This window comes from Bos indicus, chromosome 2 (assembly GCF_029378745.1).
Source record: "Bos indicus isolate NIAB-ARS_2022 breed Sahiwal x Tharparkar chromosome 2, NIAB-ARS_B.indTharparkar_mat_pri_1.0, whole genome shotgun sequence".
NCBI classification, from domain to species: domain Eukaryota; kingdom Metazoa; phylum Chordata; class Mammalia; order Artiodactyla; family Bovidae; genus Bos; species Bos indicus.
Window position 1 is genome coordinate 24,652,461 of NC_091761.1, and position 16,273 is coordinate 24,668,733.

The window sequence follows — 16,273 nt, forward strand, 5'->3', positions numbered from 1 at the left end:
TTCTCCGAAATACTTCCTGGTATCACTTAAAAAATAAAACATTGTACATGTAGAAATAGAGTAGAATGATGATTATGATTGGAGGGGGTAGGAGAAATAGGAAGAGGCTGGAAAAAGGGCATAAATTTTAAGATGAATAAAATCTGAAGATCTAATGTATAACATGGTGATGAAAATACTGTATTGTATAATTGAAATTTTCCAAGAGTAGAACTTAAGTATTCTCGTCAAAAAAAAAAAGTATGTGAAGTGATGGGTGTGTTAGTTAACTCAATGGTGGGAGTCCTTGCACAATGTATACATATATCAAATCATAACTTTGTACGCATTTTAAATATACTACACTTTTATTTGTCAATTATACTTTAATAAGTTGGAATTTAAAAAGTAGAGGGGTGGGAAAGAAAACTACTTTGTCAAATCATGTGTGTGCTTAGTCGCTCAGTTGTGCCTGACTGTGGCCCCATGGACTATAACCCTCCTGGCTCCTCTGTCCATGGAATTTTCCAGGCAAGAATACTGTAGTGGGTTGCCATTTCCTGCTTCAGGGGATTGTCCTGACCCAGGGGTCGAACCCGCATCTCTAAGTCTTCAGGATTGGCTGGTGGGTTTTTTTTACCACTAGTGCCACCTGGAAGTCCTTGTTAAACCATGCTAGTTGTTTATTTTGTACTCTATCTTTCATATATTTTTACCAGTTGATTTTTAGTTTCCCTGCTTCTGTTGGTATTTTCAAGAAAATCCAAATATGTGTGATGATATTATTAAATTTTTTAAAAGTTAAGATTATTGAAAGACTTAGTAGATTTGATAAACTTGTTTCTAGCTTATCAACCTGCTAAGAAAATACTTAAAAACTTGTTTTATTGTTAAATATCATACAACTATGGACATATTTATATGTATGTTTTATAAAACAAATGTATAGTTTAATGAATTACGAGTCAAACCAATTTTAATGTCTTTCAACCACTGTTGAGATACAGAAAAATATAATTAGTAAAAGGGTGAAACTTCTATCAAAAGCTATTTTAAATGTCAGAAAAGGGTAAAGCAACATTGATTTGTAGGCTTTTATAAATAAATAATAATGCTAATTGCAATGTTTAATATATCTTCTGTGAATAATATTTATATATTTAGATAGGAATATTGTTTCCAAGGGGTTCCCTGCTGGCTCAGACTGAAATCCAAAGGGAAGATACCCTGGAAAAGGAACTGGCAACCCACTCTAGTATTCTTGCCTGGAGAATTCCATGGACAGAGGACCTGGAGCACTACAGTCCATGGGGTCACAGAGTTGGACACAGCTGAACAACTCACTTTCATTATTTCCAGAGTTGCAAATAGTGTGAAAATGGCATCTAATAGCACTATTATGATGTTGTGATAACAAATTTATTTGGATTGTGTCATATGTCCTAGGAAAGAAATGCTCTAATTTTGACTTTTAAGTAGTCCTTAGGGTATTACTTGCATTTAAAAAAATTTAATTACTTAATTAATTTTTGGCTGTGCAGGGGCTTTCTCTAGTTGCAACGAGCGGGGGCTTCTCGTGTTGGAGAGCATGGTATCTAGGGGGCGTGGGCTCAGCAGTTATGGCACACGGGCTTAGTTGCCCCACAGCATGTGGGATCTTCCTGGATCAGGTATCAAACCTGCATACCCTGATTTTGGCAGGTGGATTGTTAACCACTGGACCACCAGGGAAGCCCACTTTTTAAATTTTTTTAAAAATTTTAATTGATATCACCTACTACAAAGTTTGGCTGCCCAATAGTTGAAAAGTTCCACGATCTTCTGGATTGTTCTACAGTTTGTGGGTATCACTCAAAGCCACATAGAGTGATAGATGAACAGTGCTTATGCAATTTGTTATTCATAACTTTCATATTAGAATTTGAGCTGTGGTTGGTTGAATCTAAGGACATGAAACCCTCCGATAGGGAGAGCCACCTGTAATCTAGAAAGTGCTCTGGGATGACAAGAACTTCTTCAAGCAGGAGAGTTACTATATATTTTAAAAGCAAAAACTTAAAGCACTGAAAAGATAACTCTATTTTCAGTAATGAAAACTTTTCAGGTAAACAAAGGTTTTCCCCTCCCCACCTCCCTTTTTATTGACATTCTGTGACTCACTTTTCTTCCTGAGGAATAACATGTAGTAAGTATATTTTCAGGAAAATGTGCTTTTTGAAAAGACATGAAGAGTTTTGCTGTACATTCAAAGATGTGTATTATTCATTTTTAAAGTAAATGCATGTACAGGAAGGATGTCCCTGCTTTTCTAAAACACACATTGGGGTATGCTTCCATCAGCCTGAGGCCCTGTTTCTGACTTCTCCCTCCAGGAACTACAGTTGGAACATGCAAGGCAAGCCTTTGCTCTCAAAGACAAAAGCAAAAGTGGCCTGATTTCTGGTCTGGATTTCAGTGACATTATGGTTACCATCCGGTCTCACATGCTCACTCCCTTCGTGGAGGAGAACTTAGTTTCAGTAAGTAAAAAGCAATGACTTCAACTTTCTATTTCCTCAGACCTTTGAAACCATTGTCCTGGATTGCATCCCTCGGCATGTCTCCCTCTCATCTGTTGTAACTTTACTCTTAGTTGGTAGGAGGTAATCAGATGTGTGTCAGGGAGATGTGTGTGGGGGCGGGGTGATAGTGAATAGTTTTCCCCCAGATCGGCACCACAATCTTGCTCTCATATATTTCCAAATTGTTTATTTCCATTTACAGAGTCCACCTAAAGAAAACAGGGGAGTATGTAGACAAGGGTGTGCAATTACTTTTTCCCAAGGGCAGTACTTCTCACAGACACTACTGCCTTCACCTTTGGCCTCTTTCCATCCCACCAGGCTCCCAAAGCCTTGCTATAAGGATGGCTCCTTCCTTTGTTGCCTGCAGGGTGCTGTTTGCTAGAGGGATCATCACTGGCCTCCACACTGTTTTAATAACCATGGCTGTGGCAGAAGGTACGGAGGAAATATGTGGGCGTCAGCCTCTGTGGCTCACTCCTCTCTCTGCCCCTTCACCTGTGCACTCAGTCTGCATGGACCAGTTTTTTGTTCTTTAAACTGCTAAACTCTGTAAAGTAAGCATCTGGGCCAATAGCAAACTGATGTCATCCACTTCCTCACAAAGAATGGTGAAACTGTCCTCACCGGTTTTCTTGTTCCTGTATTGTACTTATGTGTAAGTTTTTGATTGCTGCTTGTTTTAAATGGAGGGAAGCCAATGAGCGCTTTTGTTGTCTCAGCTGAAGATCATTATCCCTGATTTGGACCAGGGTAGAAAGATCAACTTCTGTTCTTTTTCTTCAGTGAATTTGAACATGGAGCATGTCACTTTCTCCTATACATTTCACCTCCTTGACACCCATCTCCCACTCCCCTACCCTCACCTCGTACCCTAGCCAAAAAAATGAAAGAAGGAAGAAAAGAAAGTAAGGGAGAGAGGGAGGAGAGAAGAAAAGAAAATCCTAGAGAGAAGAGCTCAGTACCTTGGGGTGAGGGAGCCTGTTTAATCTTTTCCAGTTGGGTTAGATAGACCTTTATAGCCTGTTTACCAAATGCCATCTCAGTTTCTGGAGGCATGTGTTAAATAATTTGAATCTGGCTTTTTGGATCACTGGTATCCAAATTCAGGCTAATACAAATATCACATATATTTGGGCTAAGGCTCGTGTGTGAGGGATGAGGGTGGGAACATATGCCCATCATTACCTATACTGTCCTTAATATAGATCTTTATGATTAAGGTTGTCACACTGTCATTTCCCTAAGTATTTGAGTTTTTAATAGAGAATGTTTTTAATCATCTGGATTCCTCTGACTCTTGGCTTAGAAATTAAATGTTTGCAAGCTACGAAAAATATTCTCTTTTGAGTTTATGTCTAACTGTTGGATAGAGGGAGAAGTTACCCCTACCCTGCAGAGTAGGGTAGGCTGTACTGTCCCCCTTCTTCCCCAGGCATGAGAGAGCCTCTTTAGCACTGTTCCACTAAAGACATATTTATAGCAAGTAAATCCTCCCTAGATTTTCTCTACATCTTTTTGGAGTTTTTTGGTAGTTTTACATTTTGTCACAGAGATTCAGCGCTCAGCACAGAGCATTCTATATGTTAATTATAACAAGAAGCTTAAAAAAGAAAAGATTAGTAAAGTTGATAAAGTGAAATAGTCTTAAAATTTAAAGTTACCACTGGTTTTTGTATATAGGTGTGGAAAAAAAAAAACAAGTTTAAAAAATGTTTCTTATTATTGTCTGTTGAGGTTTGGATTATCCAGAAATAGCAGGAGTTTCATAGTTGAAGGTCTTGAAAATCCTGTTTAAATAATCATTGGTTTTGATCTGTGATAATTATATTTGTTGTTTTTGACCTTATAGGTAGATGAACCATGAAGTCCAACTTCCAGATGTTGCTTTCTTCCTTAACACCTAAATTACATAGACTTTCCTGAGGGCTTGAAATGCACTGAGCGTTTCAGCATGATACCGTCCTTGTGTTTATGGACTGGTTGTTTATCATTTTAGTAATGAAGATTCCTTTGGTTCTTCTTTGAGAAAGTTCAGTGTCCATAAATGTGCTTTTGTTTTTGTTTGTTTAACTTTCTGTGTTGTCATTTCCTAGGCAGCCGGAGGAAGTATCTCACACCAGGTTAGCTTCTCATACTTCAATGCATTTAACTCCTTACTGAATAACATGGAGCTTGTTCGTAAGATATATAGCACTCTAGCTGGCACAAGGAAAGATGTTGAAGTCACAAAGGGTAAGATTTTTAAAATACATATTGATGCGAATCTCAGCATTTTCACTTTTCTTTATCTAGGGTGTGAGGTTGATCTAGGTTTACTACTGTGAAGCCACATCTAGAAAGTGTGTATATTTCACTTGGACCATCATGGTCTCCAAAAATCCAGTTGGATTTAATGGGATGCCAAGGTCAGGAGTGGAAAAGTGGCTTTGACAGTTTTAAAAAGAACCGTGGCCCAGTCTGTCAAACAGGTCAGTGGCAACGGCTTCTTTGTATGAGGAAAGAGTGGCCACAGAAAGATGGGCAGGGCTACTCCTTTTGCTGAATTGTAGTGGGATGTTTTAAGTGACTGGAGAAGAGCCAGTTCTTTCATCTTGTAGCTCTGGAGACCAAAGCAAATAAACAAGATGAGGTTAGAGGAACCTAAAGCGATTGTTTTACCTCTGAAATTACTTTACCTGCTTTTACTGTTTTATCATCTTAACATTTTATCTTTTGCCAGTTTTCATATTTTTGTAATTATTTCTATGTAGCTGAACTTAGATATTGAAATTCAGTTTTAGATTTTTAAAATAATACTAAAATGCTTTTAGCTTTCAGATAATAGTTAAGGTAGAAGTTTGTTATATGTTAAGAGTCTTTGAAGATTTTAAAGCATTTTCTTTTTCTTCCAGAGGAATTTGCCCAGAGTGCCATACGCTATGGACAAGTCACCCCACTAGAAATTGACATCCTGTACCAGCTTTCAGACTTATATAATGCTACAGGGTAACTATTCCAGTAATTCCTCATGATACTTTTTAGGACAGTTACTTTAATGTGAAGCAGTGGTGTTCTTTTAGTTCATTTAATCAATAGTTTGCTCAGTATATAAGTTTCAAGAAAAAGACACGGGCAGATATGAGAAACGGGAGGAGGACGAGATAGGTGCAGACAGACTAAAGGCAGGGGGAAATGGACAAAGGGAAAGGGAAAGCAAGAAGGGGAGGGAAGAGAAAGGAAGGGAAGAAACAGAGAGGTAATGAAGGGAGTAAAGGCTGTTGAAGAGTGTGAGAGGGAAAGGGGGAAGGAAGAATGATAGAGGAGGGGGAGAGGGAAACGAGAAGTAAGTGAGGGACAGAAAAATTGATGTAATCTGGACTCTGTAGAGGTGGTTAGAAATTTTTAGAGATTTGTGGATATTTGCTTAAATTTATAAAATAAATTGAAGTACATGTTCAGGAATCTTATAACCTTTTTTTGACTCATTGTGAGTGGGCATTTTCCTAAACAGTATATACCATTTTGTGTTGGAGGGTATCATTTTCTTGAAATATGCCTGTGACATTATTGTCATGGTTATCAGCATAATTAAGCTTAGATGTTTTATGTCTCTTTTATAGACTGAAAAAACCCAGTATTTAATTTGTAAAGTCTTACACAAATCCAGATGAAAAAGCTTTGTCCGTGGGCATCCAGTAGGACCTCGGGAGAGGGGACTCAGGATCTACTAAGTGATCAGATTTTCTTAGTCAGCTTTAACAGTTATGTAAGTGTAGGCATATCTGAAAAATAGGTTTTAACCCTAGAACTGAAGACTAGTAGAAGTTGAGTGTACCATAGATAATTTATTGCCTTCATGTTACATAATAAATTGTCAAGCTGGAGTTGATACTGGATAAACCAGCCAGTCTTTGATGATTGACATGAAATGAAATGACATGAATGACATGAAATATCAGGCCCGTACCTCATCCATCTAGAATTTACATTTGTAATAAAGGTATTGAACATCCTTTATGATAATAAAAGCTTGCAAAGAGTGCTTCTCAAAACTGGATCTGAAGTGACCTACTACTACCTGGATCATGGAATACACTTATTTTAAAACAGTAGTTCATTCACTCAGTTCAAAACTCAGAGTTTTAAAGAGCCCGCTATAAAAATATCTCCCACCCCTTCTCCCTTCTACCCTTAAAGGCAACCAGTATCTATCACTTTTGTGTTTATCCTTCTCAAGATACTTTGCACTTAAGCATTAAAGATGTATGCTAAAGAAATATATTCAATGTGTACGAACTGAACAGTCAGTGTTTATACTTTGCTTCTGAGAAGAATTATTTCTTTAGTTTTTTTAATCTATTTTTAGAGTAATTAATTTGTGTACTCTCTATTATTTCTTTAGAGTCTTTTGCTTTTTGTGTAGCAAGCAAGGTCTGAAGTTTTTTTTTTTTCCCCTCTTACTAAAATTATCTGTGTGAATAGGGAAATACTACTTTTAAACCATAGTTCTTTTTTACCCTTTTCTTTCTGAAGAAAGGTGATCTTAGTATGAGGTATCGTCTGTTGGTGTCTAACAGTTCTTTCTTTCCCATATTTTTGCCTGAAGGCGCTTGACTTTGGCAGATATTGAGAGAATAGCCCCACTGGCTGAAGGAGCCTTACCTTACAACCTGGCAGAACTTCAGAGACAGGTAGGAGGCATCTCATAAACAGAATCATCTTCAAAAATGCTAAAGTAGTATGGACATGACAGCCTGAACTTTCTGAACCTATGGAAATGAAAACATGATTTACAGAAAGACTTTACTTAGCACAAAGATTATGTTTATAAAACTGTTACCCCCACCCTTATAGAGTATTCTTATGGGGCAGGTAGATTTATGTTTGTGTTTTTTGTTTGTTTGTTTTTTTCCTTCTTTTAGCTTTTTAAGATAAGGAAAATGAGAGTGTAGACACATATGGGCTTAGCTTCCCTCCCCTAGAGTAGCAGTCTTTTCCGTTCATTTGTCTAGTGATATTTAAAGATTAGTGTGAAGTTCAGTTTGTATTATCAAACTGGTATTTATAGGGTTTTTAAAATACAAGACATTCCTCTACTGAAATCAGTCTTTGAGAATCTTTCACTATAGTGTCTTATAGATTACAACAATAACACTCTTTGTGTGTCCAACTCTTTGTGACCCCATGGTCTGTAGCCTACCAGGCTCCTCTGTTCATGGGATTTTCCAGGCAATAGTACTGGAGTGGATTGCCATTTCCTTCTCCAGGGGATCTTCCCAACCCAGGGATCGAACCTGGGTCTCCCGCATTGTAGACAGATGCTTTACCGTCTGAGCCACCAGGGAAGACTCTAAAATACAAGACATTCCTCTACTGAAATGAATCTTTGACTGAGAATCTTTCACTACAGTGTCTTATAGATTACAACAATAACACAGGAAAACTATGTAAATAATGAACCAGAAAGAAAACCTTGATTATTATTACATTTTTGATAATATAGTTTTTTGTTTATGTTAAGAGTGATAAAAACAGTAAGTTCTGAGTCCTATAAAGTTATTGCAGCCTTATTTCTGGTTTGAAAAATACTCTGTTAGGAAACTAAACTCCATGATATTACCTTGAAGAGTGGAATTGAGCAGATTTTTAAAAAATCTTGTTTTAAACTGAAACCCTATTTCTGAGGCATTTGGAAGAAGCCTCAGTTGCAGTGGTGGTCATATAGTTTTGGGGCTGGGGATGAAGGTTATAGGAGGGCTAGTCCTTGTCTAACAGACATGAGACCTGTTCCCTTATGATTCTTTAGAAGACTGTGATGCACTATGAGGCTAGGAGACGTGGGGAGGGTGAAGGGAGACGGGGGCTGGAGGGGAAGAAGACAGGAGATGAGAGAGGAGGGGAGAGAGAGAGAGAGAGAAGCTACATTGGCATACCATGGAAAAGGCTGCGTCTATTTTGCTGCTACCACATTGATGAGTAGCTAGATGTGCTAGCAAAACATCAAGGTATCTGAGTGTGGTTCACTGTGGGAAGTTTCAGTAGCAAAACTTTCTTCTGTTTGAGCTCCATGGAATGATGATTCTGCCTCGGAAACAAATTAGAATGTTCAGTTTTACTCTGTGTAATAATCAGGAACTTCATAGGTATTATAAGATCTAATTTAAAGGTTGCTAAGAAATTTACCAAATAGGATTTTAGTTAAAAGTTTTTATAATAGTGCTATAGTCAGGTAAGTAAATTGAAAATGGAAACTAATTGCTTTTATATCTACATTTTATGTTAATACTTTGCCTGGGGTATAGTAAAGCTTCCTGTAAATTAAAATATATCAGTAACCCACTGAGATTTAGCCTCTTTAGTAGTAAAAAGCTCTTATTTGCTGCCTTCAAAGTTTATTTTTGTTATAAGTTCTCAGATCCTTTAAAAAAAAAATAGGTGGATTTATTCCAATTCATTGATTTATAGTAAAATTTAATAAAATTATTTAAAATTTGGAGATGTGTTAAAATATTTAAAGAGCTCTTATTGAATATAATTTTATATTTTATAGTACACATTAACGTTCGAAAAATTTCATTTCAAAAGGAGTTTTTTTTTTTACTGTTATATGTCTATGAATAAAGCTTTCCTTGGGGGGTGTCCTTAATAATTGTTAACTGGGGAATATCTCATTTAGCTTATTAAAAACAGTGTAATGAATTAAAAAACCCAACCCATTTCCTCCTTTTTCAACCTTTCTGGTGCTCTTCTTCTTTTACTGGCCTTTCTTGCCCCTAGCTATTTTGCTGGAGGCCATCAATGAAGGTGGCTTTTGTAATCTTTGGCGCCCTAAGTCTGCGTTGCTCATAGTTCTGATTCCTTAGGAAGGTGTTGTAATTCTGCTACTGTTGGAAATTTTCTTGAAGACAGATTAGATTTGCCTGCCTGCAGTGGCAGCGCTGATGCTCAAAGCTCTTGTCAGTTACTTAGAAAATGGGCAGTGATAGAAACCACCATTCTCTCTTGCTGTGTTTCTGATTGGCATCCAGTGTGGTGGTGGTGTGCCTTCTCTTCCTTTTCCCTCACTGGTGAAGGGCATGGGGACCTGCAGTCTCCAGAGAACAGGTAGACATCCTGGGTGTACTTACATTGGTCCCAAAGGAGGACGCTCAGAGCCTGTGTTGTTGATTTTTCTGTCACATATCAGATAGGGTGGTCTTACTGCTGAGGGGTTGGGCTTCCCAGGTGGCACAGGTGAAGACTCCACCTGCCGATGCAGGAGACGTTAAGAGATGCGGGTTTGGTCCTTGGGTCGGAAAGATCCCCTGGAGGAAGAAATGGTACCCCATTCCAGTATTCTCGCCTGGAAAATTCCATGGACAAAGGAACTAGAAGGCTACAGTCTGTGGGCTTGCACAGAGTTGGACATGAGTGAACGATTGAACACACACACACATTGCTGAGAGTTTGGAATAAAGAAATAAAAATGAAGATTTAAAATCTGTTTTTTTCTTGTAAATAAATCATTGTAAAAACAACACATGGAAAAAACTCAAGTCATAAATAATTTTAGAATTTCATGGAAACACATATATGAATATTATTTAAGAGGGATTCAAATTAATATCCCTAGTTACAGCCATTGTAAAATCTGATCTTTACTGTCTTTGCTATCTGGTGTAAGTTTCTATGGTCCTCGGTTTCTCCTTTAGTAAAATGAGTACCTGCAGATCTAAGAATCCTTCAAGTTCCTGCATCCTGTAAAAATTATGTGAAGCAAATGGATTTTTTTCTTTTTCAAAAATTTTAATGTATCTCTGTTTTTCCTTGTAACATTAAAAGCTTTATGAGGAATATAGGCTAGGACCTCAGTAGAATAATATAAAAATATCCCTAAGTTCTTACAGCAAACAAAGTAATAAACTTCCTGCAGTTTTCAATCTAGAAAAAGCTTTTCTTAGTAAAATTATTTTAAACTTATTACTATGAAGCATTCTAAGGTAGCCATATAGACTGAAATTTTAGTGACTTGTTTTTAAAACTTCTCTAGACCACGAAATCACAGTAGTGCTAACCATAACTATGTCCATGTTACTTCCAGAAGACACTTTTGATTCTCTTTTCCTATGTTATCAAACTAGAAGTACATAATTATTTAGATTTTGTATGTAGAGTATTTCCATATAGGAGTTTTCTTGAAACCTAGACAAAAAACAGGGAGAATGGCATGTTGTGTGATCTCAGCCTGTGAAAGTTACGAAAACACATGTGCGTGATGGAGGATCTCCAAGCTCAGAAATAAAAGTTATGAGAGAGAGTTTAAGAACTTGGGCGCTGATTAGGTAACATCTTTCCTGTCTCAGTTTCATCATTTATTAAGTAGAGAGCATAGTATCCATCTCACAGGATTATTGTGAGAATTACATGAGGTCATGTGCTTATACCTACTAAGTATGCAGTACATGTTAACTGCCATTATTGTTGTGGTGGTAGTTGTTAAGTATGAGAAGGCTATCTGAGCCAACTCCAAGTTGAACTCAAATACAGATATGACACAACTCCTTCGTTCACCCTCATCTACTTTCCTTAGAAGAATCGCAAGTGAGGAAGAATTATATCTTGTGTCTTCTCCTTTATTGCCTGAAATGTTTCACCTTTTAAAGTTTTGTGCTGGCTGAAATTCTGTATTGTATTTTTTTTTAATAATTTTGATTGATGGATATAATATACAAAAAAAATTCCCAGCCCACACCATACCCCAAAATCTATTCCACCTGGGGTGTTCTAAACTTGAAAGATAAAAGCTTAGAGAAGATAACATAGGAGATTATATTCATAATCAAAAGATAAACAGATTTTTACAAACAGGGCATAAAATACTTATCATTAAAAAAAAATTGAACTTCATTAAATTTAAGAACCTTTGTTCATAAAACATATCACCAAAAGGATGAGAAGACAGGCTACACAGAAGAGAAAGAAGATATCCAAATGGGGGAAGGAAGGAGGCAGGGAAGAAAGAAAGGGGGGAAAGAAAATTCTGTATCGTTAGTAAACAGAAAAAAATACATAGTAAAACTACAACTAAATGCCATTTTATACTGTCCAGATTGGCCAGAATTACATCTGACCATGGCAAGTGTTGTTTAGGAGGTGGAGGAATAGAGATAACCAATGAGAAAAATGGAAATTTTCATTTGATTAAAATGAGTTAAATAAAAGAAGGTGGGTTGCAGAGAGAAGAGAATGTGACGTTTTTGGACCATGAAGTGCTTTAGAGATTAAAGACCAATATGAGAATACGTAGACAGCTTCTTTATTTTTTCTTTACTGTATATCACATAATTTCTTTTTCAACTATATGGGGTATATTTTATCTATGATGGACCTGCTTGGGAATATACATACTTTTTAAAAGTTTTGTTTCTATGGGAAGTTATATTTAAGCTGCAGCCCACTCGCACAAGAAACTTTTGGAATATAAGATGGCTTGGGTTCTGTCAGAACATTATTAGAATGATTTCTCCCTCTGTTTCATGTATAGCATTTCTTAGACATAGGAGTTTGTGTATTTTTCATTCTAATAGACCTTCTTTAAAACTTTGGATAGCTGCTGTGTAAATAGAAACATTATAATCCAGTTATTGATTCCTCTTTTTTTTTTTAATTTATCACCTATCAACTGTGATAATTTTACCATAAATTGAAGTCTGTTCTCAGAAAAGGAGATTGATTTTCTATACTAGATTTGTCTATTTATTAACTATTTACCTCATTTAAAGTGTTAGAATTAAAGACTTATTACAGTTTTTAACACAATTTAACCTCACTTCTTAGTCAGAAAGAAGTATATATTTAGCATTAGGGAGAAATATATATGCAAATATGGTCTTCCCTGCTGGCTCAGTGGTGAAAAATCTGCCTACAACGCAAGAGACGTGGGTTGGAGCTGCTGCTGCTGCTGCTGCTGCCCCTAAGTCGCTTCAGTCGTGTCCGACTCTGTGCGACCCCAGAGACGGCAGCCCACCAGGCTCTGCCGTCCCTGGGATTCTCCAGGCAAGAACACTGGAGTGGGTTGCCATCTCCTTCTCCAGTGCATGAAAATGAAGAGTGAAAGGGAAGTCGCTCAGTTGTGTCCGACTCTTAGCGACCCCATGGACTGCAGCCCACCAGACTTCTCCATCAATGGGATTTTCCAGGCAAGAGTACTGGAGTGGGGTGCCATTGCCCTCTCCGGTGGGTTGGAGACAGCGGTTCAATCCCTGAGTGGGAAAGATCCCCGAGAGAAGGAAATGGCAACCCATTCTAGTATTCTTGACTGGGAAATCCCATGGAGAGAGGAGTCTGGCAGGTTACAGTCCATGGGATTGCAAGAGTCAGACACAACTTGGTGATTATACCACCACGTGTATATAGATGTGGGTGTGTATATGTATGTATATAATTTTTTTTCTTCCATCTCATAGGCTGTCACAACTTTGGATTATAGTCTTGTTTTGTGAGCTCAAATTCATGTGTGTTAAATTTGTAGATGTGATTTGCAGACAAAAGAATTTTGTTTTATCTCCCCTAACCTTTTAGGGGGCTTCCCAGGTTGCCCTAGTGGGAAAGAACCCTCCTGTCAATGCAAGAGACATAAGAAATGTGGATTTGATCCCTGGGTTGGAGAGATCCCCTGGAGGAGGGCATGGCAACACACACCGGTATTCTTGCCTGGAGGATCCCATGGACAGAGGAGCCTGGCAGGCATAATATAGTCCATAGGATCGCAAAGAGAAAGGACTGAAGTGATTTCGCACAGCACATTTTGCCATTACAGTCATGCATTTTAGTTGGTATAAAGTCTAGTCTTCCCCTCCCGCCCCAACCCATGCTCAGTATAAAAAACTTTAGCCTTTCCTTTTTTTTTTTTCTGTTCATCAATAGTGTACCATTTGGAAGAGGCACTTCTTTTTATTGGGTTGGCATACTATGTGAAGTAGCTTGGTTTGGGTAGGGTGCTTGACTTGTTAACTGACATGATCTTGCCTTATCTAATTCTCATTTATAGGATGAGTTATGGTTAACAACAAAGTAAAAGAACTGTCTCTTCTGCAAATGAGATCTTGAACCATTTCCTCATTTCCTATCATCCACATAGCTTAGAGAGCAGGTTAAAAACCGTTTAAGGTTCTCAGCTCTTATTGTGCTTTGAAAAACACTTAATTAATCTTGTTAAATATCACCTTCATGATCATAATCATAACCTTAAGAAAAAGAGTGCCTCTTTCCTTTGGCCCATTTGTTCACGGTGGGTGATCTTCTTAGTGCTGAGATTTTCTTTCAGCCTAAATGCTAAAAAATTCAGTATACAGTCATTAATAGAGATGACAGCTACAGTAGCATTGTACTTATGAATATTCATGAAGTGAAATCCATAGCATTAATTACATTAATTTACATACCTGAATATAAGTGAACCATAAGTGATAGCTAAGTCTAAAAAAAAGAAACAAAAAAACCCTTAGTAGCCGTATATTGTATGCTTTTAAAAAAATAAATGCTATTTAATAAGGGTGGAGATGACATTTCTTTCAAAAGGCATTTGGGTATTTAGAGTTAAAGATGTTTTTAGTTAAGGATTAAATCACAGTATAATCCCTACAGTATTCATAGGATTTTGTAGGGCTTAAAAATGTTCTTTAAAGGACGAGTATATAAAGAAAATATATGATTGAGCACAGGAGAAACCTTTTATATGAATAAGGGAATTAGTGGTTACTTGATTCTTTGTTTAATTGAGGTATAGTTGACTTACAACATTATGTTAATTTCAGGTATGTAACAGTGGTTCAGTATTTTTATAGATTATACTCCATTTAAAGTTATTACAAAATAATGACTGTATCCTTTTTACTTCTTTGTTTTATACATAGTAGTTTGTCTCTTAATCACATACTCCCCCTTTAGTTTTAGTTTTTTAAAAAATTTTATGTATAGTTGATTTATAATGTTCTGTTTAATTTCTACTGTACAGCAAAGTGACTCAATTATACACGTATACACTCACTGTTTTTCATAGTCTTTTCTGTTATGGTTCAAGATATTGAATATAATTCCCTCTGCTATACAGGAAGACCTTCTTGTTTATCCGTCCTATATGTGATAGTTTGCATCTGCTAATCCCAAACTCCCAATTCTTCCCTCCCCCGCCCACCTGGCAACCACAGTTCTGTTCTCTATATCTGTGTGTCTGTTTCACAGATAGTTCCTTTTTGTCATATTTTAGGTTCCACTTATCAGGATACCAAATTTGGCCCACACCCCTATCTTGCCCCTCCCCAATACTTGATTCTTATTTGGGGTCATAGCTGTTTTAGTCAGTGAGTTTTAAATTCAACATATTCTTTTGAAAGGAGTCATGATTGGAAATAATTCATATTCTATGAGAATGAGATTTATTTTCACCCAGTTTTGTGATTGAGAAACTCTCATTTCAGAAAAGTTTCATGTGTGTGTAATTAGAGATTAAAAGCATATGTGCTATAGAGATAGTATAACAGCTATAGTGGTTATGAAAGATTTTAAAATCTAAGCCAAAACGCCATAACTTTAATTTCTTTAAAATAGTTGATGTTCTTCAAAAAAAATAAATAAATAAAATATTTGATGTTGAACATCATTTTTGCCTCAAAGATACACAGATTATGTTTGTTTTCAAATGAATTGTCCTTGAAACAGCATATCAGAATTAACTAGTTAGCCTCATTGTATTCAATCAATATTTGAAAAACTGACTGAAGTATTTTCAGTTAATATAATACTTTACAGTGACACCAAGAAGGATTTTGCATTAATAAGTGCAAAATAAAATTTAAATTATTTTGGTTCAGTTCAGTTCAGTCGCTCAGTCATGTCTGACTCTTTGCGACTCCATGAACCACAGCACGCCAGCCTCCCTGTCTATTACCAACTCCTGGAGTCTACCCAAACTCATGTCCATTGAGTTGGTGATGCCATCCAACCATCTCATCCTCTGTCATCCCCTTCTCCTCCTGCCCTCAATCTTTCCCAGCATCAGGGTCTTTTCAAATGAGTCAGCTCTTTGTATCAGGTGGCCAAAGTATTGGAGTTTCAGCTTCAACATCAGTCCTTCCAATGAACACCCAGGACTGATCTCCTTTAGGATGGACTGGTTGGATCTCCTTGCAGTCTAAGGGATTCTCAAGAGTCTTCTCCAGCACCACAGTTCAAAAGCATCGATTCTTCTACACTCAGCTTTCTTCACAGTCCAACTCTCACATCCATACATGACCACTGGAAAAACCATAGCCTTGACTAGATGGGCCTTTGTTGGCACAGTAATGTCTCTGCTTTTCAGTATGCTGTCTAGGTTGGTCATAACTTTCCTACCAAGAAGTAAGTGTCTTTTAAAAAATTTCATGGCTGCAATCACCATCTGCAGTGATTTTGGAGCCGAAAAAAATAAAGTCAGCCACTGATTCCACTGCTTAACCATCTATTTGCCATGAAATGATGGGACCAGATGCCATGATTTTAGATTTCTGAATGTTGAGCTCTAAGCCAACTTTTTCACTCTCATTCTTGTATTATTTCTATTTTGTATGTTTAGAATATATATTGTATGTAATTTAATAATGTATTATTTAGATTTTTATGCATATAATCAGTACAGTGAAACATACATATAACTTATAAATGAAATCATATAGTACCTGGCAGGAGTGTTCAGTCAGAAACAGTTGTTGAAGACTGTTGACTTAAAGGGTGAT

The 16,273-nt window shown here is 37.0% G+C and overlaps 1 protein-coding gene across 4 annotated transcripts in view; it reads left to right on the top strand.

Moving 5' to 3' along the window:
• The window catches only part of SLC25A12 (solute carrier family 25 member 12), a 183,816-nt gene that overhangs the window by 138,366 nt on the left and 29,177 nt on the right, over window positions 1-16,273 (top strand). For all 4 annotated transcript variants that reach the window (XM_070803274.1, XM_019970934.2, XM_019970925.2 and 1 more), the window contains 4 exons: window positions 2,352-2,498; window positions 4,637-4,775; window positions 5,435-5,528; window positions 7,129-7,213. In XM_070803274.1, the coding sequence (XP_070659375.1) occupies window positions 2,352-2,498; window positions 4,637-4,775; window positions 5,435-5,528; window positions 7,129-7,213 (465 nt within the window). The remainder of the gene's footprint in view (window positions 1-2,351; window positions 2,499-4,636; window positions 4,776-5,434; window positions 5,529-7,128; window positions 7,214-16,273) is intronic.